Source organism: Chlamydotis macqueenii, chromosome 15 (assembly GCF_036417535.1).
Source record: "Chlamydotis macqueenii isolate bChlMac1 chromosome 15, bChlMac1.mat, whole genome shotgun sequence".
NCBI classification, from domain to species: Eukaryota; Metazoa; Chordata; class Aves; order Otidiformes; family Otididae; genus Chlamydotis; species Chlamydotis macqueenii.
The window spans coordinates 18,212,652-18,231,512 of NC_141570.1; the positions used below are offsets into that span (position 1 = coordinate 18,212,652).

Sequence of the window (18,861 nt, forward strand, 5' to 3'; positions counted from 1 at the left end):
TGAGGAAAATTTGTCATAGAATAATTGAGGTTGGAAGGAACCTTAGGAAATCATCTAATCTAACCTCCCTGCTCGAAACAGCATCAGCTAGACCAAGTTGCCTGGGGCCCTCACCAGTCAAGTTTTGCACGTGGTCAAGGATGGAGATTTTATGGCATCACTGGGCAACCTGTTTCAGTGTTGGACCACTTTCACCGTAAAAAAAAAAAAAAAAGTTTGTGGGTTTTTGTTGTTCCCCTCCCCTCCGCCCCCTATGTTTTTGTGGTATTTCCTGTGTTTCAATTTGTGCTCAGTGCTTCTCATCTTGTTGGATAGCACTGGCTTCATCTTCTTTACTTCCCCAAACAGGTATTTGCAGACATTAAGAGGTTTTATTATAGGATATATAAATTTTTCTTCCATTAAATATATGGGAATATAACTTATCTTTTGAGTCCTTACCCAGTTACTTTGCGGGTCTGTTCAGTGAACATGAACAGTGCACTATGGTCAAGAAAATTAAACTTAGTTCAGTTTATTTGCGTAAGTAGCATTTAATTTGAACATAAAGTGCCTAGGCAAATGAAAGCTACTTTCTATAGTTCAGTAGATTTTGCTGTGGGTAGATAACACATTTTGGCTTTTAATTCTTACAACTATTTTAAAATAACTTAATTTCAAGACTATGTTAAGTATGCTGTCATAGTTCAGCCCCGATCGGGACCAGACTATGCAGTCTGTCTCTCGCTCCCCCCACCCTCTGAGAGAATAGGAGGAGATGATATAAGAAAAACAGCTCGAGGTTTGAGATAAGGACAGGGAGAAATCCTTAAAGTTACCGTCACGGGCAAAACAGACTCGACTTGGGGAAAACTATTCATTTATTTTTAAAACTAGCAGGAGAATGAGACAGGGAACAAGATAACCTTCCCCCACCCCTCCCTCTTCCCAAGCTTAACATTATCTCTACTACCTCCCCCCCCGGGGTGGCACAGGGGGGAAGAGGGAATGGGGGTCACGGTCAGTTCATCACGTGTTGTTTTATGCCGCTGTATCATCGTCGGGGGAAGAACTCCTCACATTCCTCCTCTGCTCCAGCGTGGGGTCCCTCCCACGGGCCACAGCCCTTTGTGAAACTGCTCCGGCGTGGATCATCTCTTCCACGGGGTGCAGTCCCTCCAGAACAGCTGTCCCAGCGGGCCCTCCACGGGCCACAGCTGCCTTCAGGCATCCACCTCCCCTGGTACGGGGTCCTTCACGGGCTCCAAGTGGATCTCTGCTCCTCCGTGGACTCCATGGGCTGCAGGGGGACAACCTGCTCCACCATGGTCGTCACCACAGGCTGCAGGGGAGTCTTGGCCAGGAGCCGCGTTACTCCACCCCCTCCTTCTGAACTGACCTTGGCGTCTGCAGCTGTTCCTCACAACAAGCTGGCAGATGCCTCTCAGGATCCTTTTTACATCTTATTCACTTCTCATCTTGTCTTCACTCCTTGCAGCCAGGCCGGGCCGAGTTGGGCCCAGTCGGCTGCCTGGCGAGAGGCCAGAGGGTGAGGCCTGCAAGGCCCACAAGGCTCGCGCCTCCCCCTCTCTGCTCCTGCTCAGCTGCTTCACATCTTCTCTCTTTTTTTTTTTCTTTGTTCCCCTTCTTAAATACGTTATCGCAGAGGCGTTACCATGGGACATTCTGCTACCAATTGGCTCGGCCTTGGCCAGCAGTGGGTCCGCCCTAGGCCGGGCCGAGTCCACTGAACAAATGGGAGCGACTTCTAGCAGTTTCCTACAGAAGCTGCCACCTTAGGCCCCCCCTCACTAAACAAAACCAGAACATATGCTAAAAGAGATTTTTGTTTAGTTTTCTTTCCAAAGTAATGATGTTTGCAGTTTGTCTATCTCATTCCTAGATATTGAATCATAGAATAGAATAGAGAGTAAGCCAAAATGTAGTGCAGATGTATGATTAGAGACATGCCATCTAATGTCATTTCAACTAAATGTGCTTCGTGGGAGCATCTAGGTACGTGTTTGATTTGAGCATTCTGCATAGTCTTTCAGTTGCTTAGTCTATGAAGGGTAATGCTGTATAACAGACTGATCTCCATTCTGCTGATTTCATAAATAATGACACTTCTGTGAGTGAAATAACAGGATTTTCCAAGTTTAACAGATTCTTTGGAGGTTTTAGAGTATACAGTTGCTAAGCTTTCTTCATAGGTGAATGAGTGGCATTTCCTTCTAACTTTAAAAGTCAGTTATTGACTTAAAGAGATTATTTCAGAGCAAGAGAAGCATACTTTTCCTGATAAAAACTGAACTGTTCCCAGGCTACCGTCCTGTTAGGAAGCCCTGCATGTAAAACAAGGTCTCTGTCATTCCTCATGCTTCTGCATATACTTCCTCTCAGAAAAGTTTTCTCCCCAGAAGTTTTTCTGCTCTGCGCTCTGGATTGTCATATTAAGGAATTCATTACAGTTTCTGTCCACTTGAGAGATTTGGCAAGCGTGATTGCTCTCACACAGAGTCTTTCCGTCTGATGTCAGAGTAAAGTAACAGCAAAATAACGTAATCAGTCTAGCACTTCTTCAGTTCCATGTTGTTATCCCTCAGACACTGAAGTTTGTTTATATACAGCTTAATAAGCAACATAGTTCAATTATTTTTCACTATAATGTCACAGCTAGATGCTTTCTGTTAGATGATGTTCAACTTCTGACATTGTTTTCATAATGGCAAAGTAAACATGAGATTTATTGATTTGAAACCTGATCTGTCTGAACTTTATGGCAATGTTAAAATCCAGGTACTCATTACAAGCTAGAAGTGAAGCTTTTATTGGTTTTCATTTGCTGCATTATCGTGTGGCTTTTAGATAAATTGAAATGACAGTTTATTTTCTGTCTACTAATCTTCATATTTTTATGATGCATTTTAGAGACCAAAATGTCTTTTAAAGGTATCTATTTAAATGCTTTCTATACATGAGTGCACACATACATACATATGAATGAATTAAATATACATTTGTTAAAAAAAATGCAGTTTGAGCAAAAATAGCTCGTCATTTTAGGTTTGTACTTTGCAGAAGAGAATATATGTTGTAGTTCAGGCCCAATCAGGACCAGAGTACACAGTCTCTCTCTCACTCCCCCCACCCCCGAGAGAACAGGGAGAGAAAATATAAGGAAAAACGGCTCGAGGTTTGAGATAAGGACAGGGAGAAAACCTTAAAGTTACCGTCACGGGCAAAACAGACTCGACTTGGGGAAAACTATTCATTTATTATTACAAACAGCAGGATAATGAGACAGAGAACAAGATAACCTCCCTCCACCCCTCCCTCTTCCCAAGCTTAACATTATCTCTCGAGCGGCACGGGGGGGAAGAGGGAATGGGGGTTGCAGTCAGTTCATCACATGTTGTTTCACACCGCTGCTTCATGGTCGGGGGAAGAACTCCTCACATTCCTCCCCTGCTCCAGCGTGGGGTCCCTCCCACGGGCCACAGTCCTTCATGGAACTGCTCCAGCGTGGGTCATCTCTTCCACGGGTGCAGTCCCTCTAGAACAGCTGTCCCAGCGGGCCCTCTATGGGCCACAGCTGCCTTCAGGCATCCACCTCCCCCGGTGTGGGGTCCTCCACGGGCTCCAAGTGGATCTCTGCCCCTCCGTGGACCTCCATGGGCTGCAGGAGGACAACCCGCTCCACCATGGTCGTCACCACAGGCTGCAGGGGAATCTTGGCCAGGAGCCACATTACTCCTCCCACTCCTTCTGAACTGACCTGGGCATCTGCAGCCGTTCCTCACAACAGGCTGGCAGACGCCTCTCAGGATCTTTTTTTACATCTTATTCACTTCTCATCTCCTTTCCACTTCTTGCAGCCAGGCCGGACCGAGTCAGGCCCAGTCAGCCGCCTGGCGAGAGGCCAGAGGGTGAGGCCTGCAAGGCCCATGAGCCCTGCGCCTCCCACTCTGCGCCTCTGCCCCCGCTCAGCTTCTTCACATCTTCTCTTATCTTTTTTTTTTTCTGTGTTCCCCTTCTTAAATATGTTATCGCAGAGGCGTTATCACGGGACATTCTGCTACCAATCGGCTCGGCCTTGGCCAGCAGCGGGTCCGCCGTAGGCCCGGCCAAGTCCACTGAACAAAGGGGAGCGACTTCTAGCAGTTTCCTACAGAAGCTACCACCTTAGGCCCCCCCTCACTAACAAAACCACGACAATATAATACCTGGTTTTGTCTTCCTGCATCACTGTAGATGCTAGTAAACACTAGTCTTGAGCATTTTCCAGATGATCATGGAACACAGAGATGAGTGTGAAGGTTTCATGGTATTCCGACAACTAAGTTTTTTTCACTAGCCTGTGCTAGTGGCTTGGTGAGTGCTTGCACGTGTGGTACAAGAAAATGGATTATGTTAAGTATGCTTGAAACTGGATAAACGTCTGAGAGGAAGTTACATGTTTTTATAAGAAATTCCAGCAGATAACCTTTTAAGTGCCAACATCTGCTTGTTCCCAGATATCAGAAGGCAAGATTTTGTTCTGGACTTAGTGGCATAACTCATCTGTAGTGTGTATGGTGTTCAAATCTTGTATTTATTGGTGGTAACATGAAAAAGATTAATCAGACTGGTTTGTTTGTTTGCTAATAGTTAATTGTTTAATGTTATACTCGTGATATTGATCTTTCCTCTGCTAGATTTATAAGTGCAGTTTTGAAATATTTTTAAAATGCAGCTGCCTTATAGGAGAAAATTCTAGATTTACATTTAATAACTTGGTATCTGTTTTTAAAAAATATGATCAGGGTATTTTAAATAATTATTTTTTTAAAGAAAGAATATTGTCAGAAGTGCAGTGTGACAATCTTGAGACAAGAAAATGATACTGCAATACAAAGTCCCTCTGCCTGATAATCAGTAGTCTTGTGTTTACAGTAAAATATGTTTTAGGAGCAAGTGTGCTTCTTCTTGGTTGCAGTACCCTGTGTGTGAATAGCATTTGCAGTATGTTATCCCTTCTTTTCAGTTATTTGGAGGTGTACAGAAATAAATCTTTATATTCAAAGGAAAAAAATTATCAAGAACAGTAATGGGGAAAAGATGTGCTTTCAAAATTCTGTGATGGCTACAAGAGTAGATGTTACCTTTGTAAATGTATCTTTTAGCTACTTTTTTCCACTAGATTTTTGTTTCAGTATACTCAAACCCAGTGTGATTATTGTTTGTGGGTTGTTTTTTTTTTTTTCCCACACTTACAGTGATGGTTGTCTATAATTTATGTCGACAAGGGTTTTAAAATGATTTCTGAAAGACAGATTTTTTCATCTTGTTCATCTCACATTTGGGAAGGGAGGCAGAAAGTGGGACAGAAAAACCCTACCAAAGCTCAAAACCGACAACCAAAACCATCTTTAACAGAGTTTGTCCCTTGGTTTCCATTCTGAAATGTGCACCCTGGGTTTCTCCTCGGTTTGTCTTGCCTTCTCAGTTCATGTGTATACAGTTCTGTACTTTTTCCCCTCTTTCGAAGGTGATCTTAAGCCTCTTGCAGGTGCAGCCTAATGCTTATCTTGGACTGCCAGCTATGCACACCAAGTGCATACAGTTTTCTGTAAGAGCTTTTAATGTCTACAGAAGATTTCTAGGATTGTGATGACTGCAAATTATAAAATCATTAACGAGCAAGCCCTGAGGCAGGTCAGGTACATTTAGACCATCTCCTAAAGTAGCTGTTATATTCGTAAAGACTTCATATAATACAGTCTTCCAGGCAAATAGTTGCCTGTGTTCATGCAATATTTTTACCCAATTTAGATAATTTTCACTGCAAGCAGCTGAAGTCTTTTGAAATCTCCTTCCTAGGCTGATTTCCTGAAAGTTATATTTCTCTTGGAGAAAGTCCAGAGAACTCTTTGATCCATGTCTTGGAGGTGTAGTGTCCAAACTGGTTACAAGCCTCATTTTGCATGAGGAAAAATTAAGCATTGCTGTTAATCTCAGAAATCACACTACATTTTTTTGCAGCAGTGTCACATCAGTGAGCCGTTCAGTCTGTGGTTCACTTTAATCTCCAGATCAAATTTCAATAGTACTGAAATTTACTGGGATTTAAATTATTTCATCTAAATGTGACTGGGTATCTGTAACTGTTTTATAGCATAGCTCTAAGTATTCTTAGATCAGTTCACTGGAAATGTGTTTAACCACACTTTCTCTTACGGTAGCTTATGACCCTTCAGCAGTCATGAACTGGTCATGTAAATGGAGTACATTCAGTTGTGTAAGCTTAGAAAATTCCTGTAGCGGTTGCCTAATGAATAAATAATTTTCCTTTCTATTCTTTGATAAACTTTTACAGTAATGCTTAACTTCAAATTTTTGTCAGATGTAAAATGAAAACTTTCTGCTCTGGAAAGCAACTTCTGCCCTTTGAGTTCTTTACCATAAGTACTGCATTTTTGTAGTCAGGCAGTTGAATTTGTACAGCAGTAATTCCAAGTATTTTAATCTGCTTGCTGTAGCACTAAAAACTGTATAAGTACTGGACAAAACCAGTTATTTGAGAACTTCACAACTCTATTTGGTGTTGTGGCCTATATGTTGAGAATCTCACAACAGATTATCCACAAAATTCAGCAGCCTCACATTACGTGTTCAGAGGGGTCCAAATCCAGTTACTTCAGGTCTTGAGAAGAATAGAGCTCTTCCAGGAATTCATATTGACTGAAATAGATATGCTGATGGACTAATTGGATTAAAGAATGAACCGGGCAGTAGAGGATCCCAAGTTGAGAAGTAACCAGAAATGTTCCAGGGTCCTGTTCTGAAATACATCTGTAAGCACTGAGAGCCTTAAGGGCTCGTTGACATTGATAACACTTATTATCAAAACTGCTTCAAAAAAGGTATCAGCTGTAAGAGTTTATGCAATATAGGGGATAGACCACATAGTAAGCCTATCCTTGTCTGTCATACCAACTGTTTGAGAATTCATTCCTTCTCAATTAATAGCTATATTCATAGGGATTTCCTTGTTTTATTCTGTTTCTGAGACTTGGAAAAAAACATTGCATATATCCTCTGCATTACGTATGACTTCCCTGAAGCTAGTTCTGTTTGAACCAAAGTGTATTCCTAGAAAAACATTAGTTCTTTATTACAAACATTGTCTTGTGAAGGAACAGACTATCAGTTGTGTGGTTTCATCAGTCAATTATTTTCACCATGGAACTGCTGCCTTTTGTAGCTTTTGTCTGTTAGACTTGGTCCTGTGTTAAATTTCTTACCTGTTTGTACTATTTATGTATGGATTAAAATCTTCCTGCCTCCCAGGTATTCTTTAAACTAAGTTAGTTGAATTATTAAGCTTTTTTTTTTTCTTTAAAAATGGGGATTTCTAGTTTTCATGTCAGTTGTTGTTCTGGTAGTCTTTCAAGTTTCTTTCAGCTGGCTTCTTTAAAACTGTGTGTACTTCAGCTGATACAGTGCAGCAGTAATGCACCGGTGTAAAGCAGAGGTATTACGCCATTGTGTACATTCAGAGATCATATCTGCCATTTTATAGAATCATAGAATAGTTAGAGTTGGAAGGGACCTTCAACGGTCATCTAGTCCAACCCCCCTGCAAGGAGCAGGGACATCCCCAACCAGATCAGGTTGCTCAGAGCCTCATCCAGCCTGGCCTTGAACGATTCCAGCGATGGGGCATCCACCACCTCTCTGGGCAACCTGTTCCAGTGCTCTACAACTCTCATTGTAAAAAATTTTTTTCTCATATCTAATCTAAACCTACCTCCTTCTAATTTAAACCCATTACCCCTTGTTCTATCACAACAGGCCCTACTGAACAGCTTCTCCCCATCCTTCCTGTAGGCCCCCTTGAGGTATTGGAAGACCGCTATCAGGTCTCCCCGGAGCCTCCTCTTCTCCAGGCTGAACAGCCCCAACTCTCTCAGCCTGTCCTCATAGGAGAGGTGCTCCAGCCCTCTGATCATCTTTGTGGCCCTCCTCTGGACCCTTTCCAACTGGTCCATGTCTTTCTTGTGTTGGGGGCTGCAGAACTGGACACAGTACTCCAGGTGGGGTCTCACCAGGGCAGAGTAGAGGGGCAGAATCACCTCCCTCGACCTGCTGGCCACGCTCCTCTTGATGCAGCCCAGGATGCGGTTGGCCTTCTGGGCCGCAAGGGCGCATTGCCCACTCATGTTGAACCTCTCGTCTACCAACACTCCCAGGTCTTTCTCCTCAGGGCTGCTCTCGATCCAATCCCCGCCCAGCCTGTATTTGTGCTTGGGATTGCCACGACCCAGATGCAGGACCTTGCACTTGGCCTGGTTGAACTTCATGAGGTTGGCACGGGCCCACCTCTCCAGCCTGTCCAGGTCCCTCTGGATGGCATCCCTCCCTTCCAGCAAGTCGACGGCACCACACAGCTTGGTGTCATCGGCAAACTTGCTGAGGGTGCACTCTATCCCACTGTCCATGTCGCCGACAAAGATGTTGAACAGGGCCGGGCCCAACACGGACCCCTGAGGGACGCCACTGGTGACCGGTCTCCACTTGGACATTGAGCCATTGACCACCACTCTCTGAGTGCGGCCATCCAGCCAACTCCTTATCCACCGAGTGCTCCATCCATCGAACCCATGCCTCTCTAGTTTAGAGAGAAGGATGTCGTGCGGGACAGTGTCAAATGCCTTGCACAAGTGCAGGTAGATGATATCCGTTGCCCGTCCCATGTCCACCGATGCTGTTACCCCGTCATAAAAGGCCACCAAATTGGTCAGGCATGATCTGCCCTTGGTGAAGCCATGTTGGCTGTCACCAACCACCTCCTTGCTCCCCATGTGCCTTAGCATGGTTTCCAGGAGAATCTGCTCCATGACCTTGCCAGGCACGGAGGTGAGGCTGACCGGCCTGTAGTTGCCCGGGTCTTCCTTGTTCCCCTTTTTAAAAATGGGGGTTATGTTCCCTCTCTTCCAGTCATCGGGGACCTCACCAGACCGCCACGACTTCTCAAATATGATGGCCAGTGGCTTGGCAACTTCATCCGCCAGTTCCCTCAGGATGCGCGGATGGATCTCATCAGGCCCCATGGACTTGTGCACCTTCAAGTTCCTTAAATGATCTCGAACCTGCTCTTCGAGCACTGTGGGCGGTTCTTCATCCTTGCAGTCCCTGCCTGTGCCTTCCACAGCTTGGGTGGGGAGACAAGAGTTCTTATCAGTGAAGACTGAGGCAAAAAAGTCATTGAGTACCTCAGCCTTCTCCACATCCTGGGTAACCATGACACCCGTTACCTTCTGGAGGGGGCCTACATTCTCCTTGGATTTTCTTTTGTCCCCTACATACCTGTAAAAGCTTTTCTTGTTACTTTTTATATCCCTGGCCAGATTCGATTCCATCAGGGCTTTAGCCTTCCTCACCCTATCCCTGGCCGCTTGCACAGTCACTCAGTAGTCCTCCCAGGCTATCTGTCCCAGCTTCCACCCTCTATAGGCTTTCCTCTTCACTTTCAGTTGGTCCAGGAGCTCCTTGCTCATCCATGCTGGCCACCTGGCCTTTTTGCCCGACTTTTTCTTCATCGGGATGCACCTCTGCTGAGCTTGGAGGAGGTGCTCCTTAAATATGGACCAACTTTCCTGGGCCCCTCTTCCCTCCAGGGCCGCCTCCCATGGCACTTTGCCCATGAGGTTCCTGAAGAGGCCGAAGTCCGCCTTCCTGAAATCTGGGGCAGAGAGCTTACTGTGCAGTTTCCTTGCGGCCCCGTGGATCTTGAACTCCACCGCGTCATGGTCACTGCAGCCAAGGCTGTCCATCAGTTTCACGTCCCCCACCAGCCCCTCCCTGTTGGTGAGCACAAGGTCCAGCATGGCACCCCTCCTTGTCGGCTCCTCTATCGCCTGCAGGAGGAAGTTGTCATCCACACATTCCAGGAACCTCCTGGACTGCCTGTGCCCTGCCGTGTTGTCTCTCCAACAGATGTCAGGGTGGTTGAAGTCCCCCATGAGGACCAGGGCTCGTGACCGCTGTGAGGCTGCTCCTATCTGGCTATAGAGCGCCTCGTCCGCTCTGTCTTCCTGGCCAGGCGGCCTGTAACAGACCCCCACCGTAACATCCCCCGTCCGTCCCTGTCCTCTGATCTTAACCCGTAAGCTCTCTGTCAGCTCCTCCCCCATCCCCAGGCAGAGCTCCACGCACTCCAGCCGGTTGCTGACATAGAGAGCGACACCCCCTCCTTGTCTTCCCTGCCTGTCTTTTCTAAAAAGCCTGTACCCCTCCATGTTGACGCTCCAGTTGTAAGAGTCGTCCCACCACGTCTCCGTGATGCCAACAAGGTCGTAGCCCTGCTCGCGTGCACGCATCTCCAGTTCTTCCTGTTTATTCCCCATGCTGCGTGCGTTGGCATAGAAACACTTCAGTAGGGCCCCCGATAAAACCGACTTGCTGGCTGGAGTGACAGGTGTTCTTTTGTATCGCAGATTAGGTTTATTTGCACCTACCTGCGATCCTTCCCTGACTTCTGGGCTCTTGGTGCTGGCACTGGCGCCATGCCGATAGCCGTGGGCTGAACTGTGCTCCCCCTCCCCCAGCAACACTAGTTTAAAGCCCTCCGGACAAGTCTGGCAAGCCTGCATCCAAGCACACTCTTCCCATTCTCCTTTAGGTGCACGCCATCCGGCCCTAGCAGCCCGGGCTTCTCAAAGCACGCCCCATGGTCAAGATACCCAAAGCCCTGGCTGTAACACCACTCCCTGAGCCACGAGTTGACTTGCCAGATACGCCTGGCCCTTTCAGGCCCCTGCCCTTCGACTGGGAGGATAGAAATTATTGTAGAAATGCATTCACTTTTATTATTAACTGTAATTCCAAGTCTCTTTCAGAGAAGTTAAATCCTGGCTACAATCCTTTCTACTAGAAGGCTTCTGGTTTTCATTCCCTGACGTATAGAACATTGACACATTTCAAAACAATCAAATATGTGTGGGTGATTTATGCCTAAAGACAAAGGCCAGTTCAGAATAAATGACACTTGCATTATTCTTGCGTTACTTAGAAACATTGGTAATAATTTCAAGCCTTCTAGTTATAAATAAAAAAGTGGAATAATTTAGGCATTAGAAAGTAATTTCTGAAGGGATGTGTTAGATCCACACTTCTGTTACCACTTCTAGGTATGTCTGTGTAAAATATATACAAATACAGATAGACTTTGGGGTCAAAAATTTAGATAGACCTTTTGATGCATTTAATACATATTGTTATCTTTTATTATTCAGATTATTAGAATGTCATTGGTACAATAATATTGGAGTAGGATTCTGTTGGCTAAACATAGCCTACATTGCCATTTTAGATCTGTGATTTTCTGCCTGGTGTCTCAGCTCCTCCTTTAAAAAGGAGTAACTCTCCCGTAGGCTTCTATAGTAATATTTGCCAATCCTGTATGGATTTCTTGAGCTTTCTAGGGCATATGAGAAGGTAATAGCCATCAATCCTCATGTAACTGAATTACGTCCAGCAGCGTTGCATTTATTGATTAAACTTGTTTTCTCAAACTTCCAAAGCTCACACGAAATTCACACCGAATTAGCATTAATTATCCTCTTTTAATCATACTAGGGTTCCATGATTTCTCCCTTTCTCATCTGCTACTCAGTCAGTTTTGAGTGGATCCTGCTGGTAAAGGGTAATTAGTGGAATAATGGAATATTAGTTGGAAGGGACCTTTCAGTTGCGGTTTGAGGGGGAAGAGGATGTTGGTTTTGGGAGGAGCATTTGTTTTGGTTTTTTGAAACTTGAAAACCCTTGGTAATAGAAATTCCACAACCTTTCTGGGTAACCTGTTGTGCTGCATTATGCACAAAAGAATTTCCTCTACCTCCTAAACCGCAATTTATTGTTCGTAGTTTTATAATCTGCCACTGTGAAGAGCTGTATACTTCCACGTGTAGGTTATACCTATCCCACAGATGTTTCTAGTATGAAATATGGTATCAACTACTTGTTTGGATAAGTAAATTTAAGTTTTACTGTTTTGTATAACCTGCAACCTCATTCATATCCATGTAGCTAATTCTCCTAGTTTTATTTTTAGGGTTTTTTTTGTTTGTTTTTTTTTTCCATGCGAAACTAAAGGGGAGAAAAACAGTAGTCAGATTTTTTTTTTCAGTTGTTTTAATTCAGATACTGAATACAGAGTTGAACTGTAGTGGAATTATTTTTAATGCATTGTGTGAATAACTTGAAAAATGCTACAGCTGGATTTCAAATGGAAGAGCACCTAACGTTAGTGTTCAGTATGGAGATACTGCTGTAAGTATTAGAGATATATTGGATTTTGTGTTTCAGAGTGGCTCCCTTCAGACAGATATAAAAAAATCTGAGTAAGAAGGGAGCCTTTTTGAAAGATACTTACCTTACTGTAAACAATACCATTTATCAAACTGATTTCAGTGTATAGTCACGTCTAAAAACACAACATCCTTAAAAATAGTATGTGTATATGGAATAGGAGGAGGAAAAAGCATCATGTATCTTAATAGCAATTGATGCCTATAATATTGAATCCTCATTTTAGGAAATGTTAGAATGAGTAACTCCAAACTGTTGAGTCTATTGATCCTTTAGCAATACTAAGGGATGAGAGTGCGAAGCAGAATGAGTGTCTTGAAAAACAATGGTTAAGGTAGAAGCAAAATGTAGAACTTATTGCTTTCAAGTTGGATGGTTTCTGTCCCAAAAAAAAAAACCCAAAACCCAATAAAAAACTATTGCAGGAAATAATTAAAATGCTGCAACTTAGCTGGCTAAGTCCATCAAATTACGTGGAGTACCATCTAGAAGTGCAAAGATTACAGACTCTATAGGACAGCGTGCGTGGTCATAGAATCTTTTACTTGCTATAAATTGAACTAGATGAGAGAGGAAAAAGACTTGTGTGTATTAAGTATGAGAACGAAAGTATCAATTTGAAGCAGAGGAAAATGCAATTCTAGTAAGATTAGCAAAGGTCTACTAGGAGGTGTCGTGCTAGTTTATGGGTGCTCAGTAGACTTCAGCTGATGTAAAGAAGATGACTTAATCACTTTTCAAGAATGATGGGTTTGAACTGGAACAGGTCCAGTGGGGAGATGCAGGAGGATCAGGAAATAGTGTATTTACTTCTTGAAATCTGTATTTTGGGGCTTGTTTGAGGGGTTGTAGAGTAACAGTTAAAAGAAGGTATATTTATTCAATATAAATTAATAAAATGGGTGAGTAAAGGAAAAAATGTCACCTCATTTAGGAAATATTGGCAAAAACCTGATGCAATTTGCCTGGAGAATCTGTATAGTCTTGAAGTTGAAAGGCTTCTGACAGTCACAGTAGTCAGGTTTCAGACCTGTAGAAGTGTAGCTTCTGTTGGAATGGAGCTGAAGTTTATAATGAGGTAGATGTAATTGCTTGCAGTGGTGTAGGACTGTATGGGTGGTCTCTCGACAAGACTTTTTGAGGCTTCTGTGTAGGGAGAGAAATCAACACTGTTGCAGTTTCACCCCTGAAATGAAGTGACCTTTTATACTAAAAGGTACTGAAGGTGGTAAGCGAAAGCAAGATGCATATAATGAACATCTTGTATGTAACTTGTAAGGTCGCTGAACCACTATTGTTAAAATATATCCTGCCCTTTCTATGTAACTTTAAATATGATAGGGAAATGCAAAATATAGATACTAAAAAAAAAAAAAACCAAAAAAACCAACTTGAATAACTTTAAACATGTGTTGTAAAGATGTTTACACTTTTATATATTAACTTTTTATGTTATGTAAAACAATTTAAACCCAGAATCCTCAATTTCAGTAGCTGTGTAACTTTTTTCCCTTCCTTCCTTCCTTCCTTCCTTCCTTCCTTCAGATAACAGTGATCTAATTGCTTGTACAGTCATAACAAAAGATGGGGGTCAAGTTCAAAGATTCCTGGCTGTGGATATTTACCAGATGAGTTTGGTTGAGCCAGATGTTGCCAGACTTGGATGGGGAGTAGTTAAGTTTGCAGGCCTTTTGCAGGTAAGAGAAGTTTTAATCTGGGTCATTACTTTTTCTCAACTGAAAATTTGTTTGATAAATAGTAATACCAATATGAGTTTATATGCTTAAGCTTTGTACCATCCTTACTTGTTTCTTCTGTTATTAGTCTTTTTCCTAATTCCTGCCTTTTAAACTATTTTTGGTTTTCTGAAGAAGTTTATTTAGCTAAGTAGAGGCACACTTGAAAATGAGGTAACTTCCCCAATATGTGTTGGGCTGTGTTCATTTGCACACTGAAATAGTATACAGTTAGTATTGAGCCCCAGGCACTTTCCTGAAGTGGCACAGTAGTGAACTCTCCTAGAATTCTGATCTTGCTGTCCGAATAGGGAAGGTGACAATTGTAACTTCAAAATGATCTGTGCTTATCTAATTGATTTCAAAAGCTTTAAGAAGTTTCTCTCATTTATGTTTCTTTGTTGCCTTAGCCAGTGCTCGTTGTATTTTGTGAAAATTTGCTGTACTTAAGTAATTTAATTGAATTTTAAACTGACTTCTGAAGAACTAAATCCAAGGTTGTACAACTTGCGTAGTCTTTTTTTTTAAACATGGAAACTGGGTTTTTTGGCGGTAGCTTAGGTGCTGCATTCATAGGGTTTTCTTTTAATGTTGGTATTTAATCAATAGTTTTAAAATGCTAAATTTTTCATTAGCTGCTTGCTTTCTGTTTCTTTCTAGGACATGCAGGTGACGGGAGTAGAGGATGATAGTAGAGCTCTGAACATAATAATTCATAAGCCTGCTTCAAGTCCTCATTCTAAGCCCTTCCCTATCCTCCAAGCGACATTTATTTTTTCTGATCACATTCGCTGCATTATTGCAAAACAACGTCTTGCAAAAGGCCGTATCCAAGCTCGGCGTATGAAAATGCAGAGAATAGCAGGTGAATGGTCATTTTGAAATGGTTCTGAGGAACAAAACTTCTGTGTCATAGCAAGTCACTCTGTAACATAAGGATGTGTTATAAAAATCTAAGAAGTGGTGTGCCACAGAAAACTGTAAACCACTGTCTAATTTCCAAGCAATGGATTTTATTGGTGTAAAATACTTGTGTTTAATGATAGCCACATCAAAGAAAGTATGAAAAAGAAGGAATCCTGGTTTTTTGATGTTTTTTTTTTTTACCACTAGCTGCCCATTATTTCACAAAACTCAGCATTTCTCTCTAAATATGATTCAGTGATTCAAAATTCAAATGCCCTATTTAGAATCCAGATGTTCTGTTGCCTTAGGACTAAACTGAAGCTCAGCTTTTCTGAGTCCTGAGTTGGATGGTGTCCTGATGGTGTTGATGATAATGCTTAAGGCTTAGATGTGGTGATGATGAGCAATCAAAAACATTAAGTGGCATATCAGCAGCTAGATTTCCGTGTTTTGGAGGAAATGCATGCAAAGAGATGAAAGAGAGTTAATTTGAGTAAATAGCAAAGAGTGATTAAAATACTACTTTAATATTAAGTGAGTGGAGAATAAATTGAAGCTTATGAGTTAACTGAATGAACTGGTGAGTATAGAAAAGGAGACTCTGAAATACAGGAAGGAAAATAGGTGGGCAGATGAAAAATGACAGCAGCTGTCGCAGTTACTTGGGTTGTCCAAGATCAGTAATGAACTAATCAGAGTTGTGAAAAACAGTCATAGCTGGTATTAAAATTATTGAGTTCACCAGATATTTTTTCTGATTGTAGATGGTTTAAGATTATTTTAGTTTCTTATGGTTCTGTAGGAAGCTAACTAAAAAGAGTTTTATGTGTTGATTTTACAAAATGGATGTGGCATACTTTTATGACTGACTTCATGTTAAAATTTTAATATCAAAGTAAACCCATGTTAACCTCAAGCTTGCTTTAAATTTTTTAAGTTGAATGGTAATGCGAAGGCATGTTTTTGCCAGTTTAGAGCAGATTGTCTCTTTAAGTGGCTTTCAGCAGTGTTCAGTTGTAACTAATAACTTGCTTTATTTGTACAGGGAAAAACAGAAGATTTTTTAATAATTCCTATAGCGCTTGTTTAACGTAAGGAGCTTACTGTAATCCTTTTTTTTTCCTTCCTCCTCTGCTGTATTCTGAGACTTCTTTACTGTGAGTGTCTTGTGGACAGCAATAGTAAAGGTTGCCATAAATGTTTCTCTTCTTTTCCAATACAATTGTAACCATATTAAGAGGTAAATGCAGGCAAGTTATGTTTAACAGTCTGATTTAGTCTTAAGATCCTAAGGAACTGTCAATTTTATTTTCACATACTCTTCCTTTTATGTATTTTTGAGTAACAATAATTATCAATTGTGATTAAACATAGCTCTCCTGGATCTTCCTGTTCAGCCTTCAGCTGAAGTTGTTATGGGTTTTGGACACAGCTCTACAGCTACAGCCCAACACCTTCCATTTAGATTTTATGATCAGTCACGACGTGGTAGCAGTGATCCTACAGTGCAACGCTCTGTTTTTGCATCTGTTGACAAAGTTCCAGGTAAGATGAGCATTCATTATCAAGCAGGTTTTGCTTTGTGATTTCTATCTGCAAAAGCTGAACTGTAGCTTGTATAAGCAATGAAAAGCTTACTCTGATGTGTGTTCAGAAACATATCGTACAACTCCAGGATATGACTTATGGAAAAACTCCTAGAGAAACAAGTAGTACCTGGGTGTGTATTGCAGGTATGTTGTGAGCAATACATCCATGGTAGTTTCTCCAAATACACTGGAAGTATCCTAACACTTTGCCTTCCTTTACAAATTGAGTTAGTTTAAATAATGTTTCACATACTCAATATTCATCTATCGATTGTGCGTAGTTCCTCCTTTAATTTGGTTGTGATAATTTTCTTGCCAGTTTGTAAAAATAGCTGGGATACTGTGAACTGCCTTGTTTACCTTTGAGCTAGCAAGACAGAAAAGGGCCACAGCTACTCCGAAAACATTAGCTTGGAACTGGGATTAAAGGAATAACTCTAAATCAATGAGCTGTTAGCTCTTCTGTCTCCTTAGCGCCTGTTCACAAACTGACTTAACTGCAGAGGTTTTTTGTCAGAAGACAAAGACAAGTGTGTGTTGTATGATGGGAATGTATTTCCTTATTTGACATGACTTCCATGGAAAAGGTGTGGTTGAAAAGATGTCAGTGTAAATGTTTCAGAATCAGCCTTCTCTAAGATGAGTGTACTTGTGTTCATAACAATTGACTTAATCTATGAATTCTTCTTTTTGGGTGGGGGTGGTGGGGGACAGGACGGGCGAAGAGGGAAAAGAGTGGTGGAGCATGGTAGTTTGTTCAGACAACCACATACTTACTTTGAATTTCAGGAAATGGAGACTTCCACTGTATGCACATCCAAATCCAGAAGAAAAAGTATTTTGAAACTTTTATTTGATACAGAGTATGACAAACCAGACACAGAACATTAAGTATTTAAAATGCTGCATTTTTGAAATGCATTTTATGATAGTCAGTAACATAATAAAAATTGATTAATATATTGTTTTACATCTGATTACAAAATAAATATCAAATGCCTCTTCATTCTCTCTTCACTAATGAATGGATGAGATTTCCTAGGTCCGAGTGATTTTGATCAGAATCTGGTTTTATCCCTTAATCAGACTTGGAATGATTTTTACTTTAAGAGGATGATTTAATGCCTTTTAAAAAAATTATTGAAGAAATTGGAGTTGAATTACTACTTTCATGTATTCTTTTCTTAATGCTACAGCTTTAAGTGGTGTTTAAGAATTCTGCAAAGCTTATATAGTCTGTTAATTTGATTGTACTTGTAAGAAACAAGTTATGCTTTCCTTTGGTGATGGTGGTTTTTTTGTTGATCTAAAGGAGAGCTATGTTTTGGGCAGTATTTTTAGAAGATTAATCACTTTTTGTAGGACCGTGTTAGCTTTCAGTGCTGTACATCCAGCCTGGTTTTGTTTTTAACAAATAGACATTGATACAAATGATGTTAACCCTCCTGTAAATTTTACTCTGTGGAGAATTCTAGTACAACTATTCAACCAATTCCCTAATTCCTCTTCTCAATGAATTTAGAATTTTCAATAACACTTATTTCAGTATGGTCTGGTTCAATTTCTTTCGTAGTGCATACGTAGAGCTCTGCATATTTGACTAGAGAGGATGCAGTTATCTTATTGTAGTCAAACTATGCTTCATTTTGCTCTATTGTTTCATGGTCCAAAGTTAAAATCTGTTTTGAAAATGCTTCTTGAAACCTGTAGGGGGGAAGAGTGAGAGTTGTCATAGCTTAAAACCAGATTTTGTGCAAGCCAGATGAAAAGTGACAAGAATATAACGGACCATGCTTCAGAACATCCCTGTTAATACTCTTTATAAAAACTACAGGTTATGCAAATAGAGTGAGATGATGTAATTATCCCAGATGACTGGTCTGATAAACTGGGCAATTCTTATCAGAGAAGAACAGAAGCAAAATCCTTCACTTGATTTATCTTACTGTTGTAGTTATGACTATGAATATACTTCAGGGACTATTTTAGGTTAATGATCTTTGCCTGAATGTTAGAGCGTTTTAGGGATAGTTTAGTTGGCTGGACTGTTCACCATCTTCTATACTAGCTATGTAGTCATATGATGCTTTTGAAACCCTCTTTATCAAATTAAAGAATACGTCGTTTTCAAAAAAAACCGAACAGACTTGGTAGGTGTCCCATGAACATGTCTTGTGTTGAAAGTAAATAAGTAATCACTTCCCCTCCAAGCAAACTCAAGTATTAGTTTCAAATACCAGCTATATACCGAGATTTGTGTGCTCACTGTGTCCTAAGGGAAATCTTAATGATTTCCT

The 18,861-nt window shown here is 41.5% G+C and overlaps 1 protein-coding gene across 9 annotated transcripts in view; it reads left to right on the plus strand.

Annotated features, from left to right (window-relative positions):
• Positions 1–18,861, plus strand: part of CLEC16A (C-type lectin domain containing 16A) — a 78,917-nt gene that overhangs the window by 45,570 nt on the left and 14,486 nt on the right. For all 9 annotated transcript variants that reach the window (XM_086760123.1, XM_086760125.1, XM_086760126.1 and 6 more), the window contains 3 exons: positions 13,879–14,030; positions 14,730–14,934; positions 16,350–16,520. In XM_086760123.1, the coding sequence (XP_086616249.1) occupies positions 13,879–14,030; positions 14,730–14,934; positions 16,350–16,520 (528 nt within the window). The remainder of the gene's footprint in view (positions 1–13,878; positions 14,031–14,729; positions 14,935–16,349; positions 16,521–18,861) is intronic.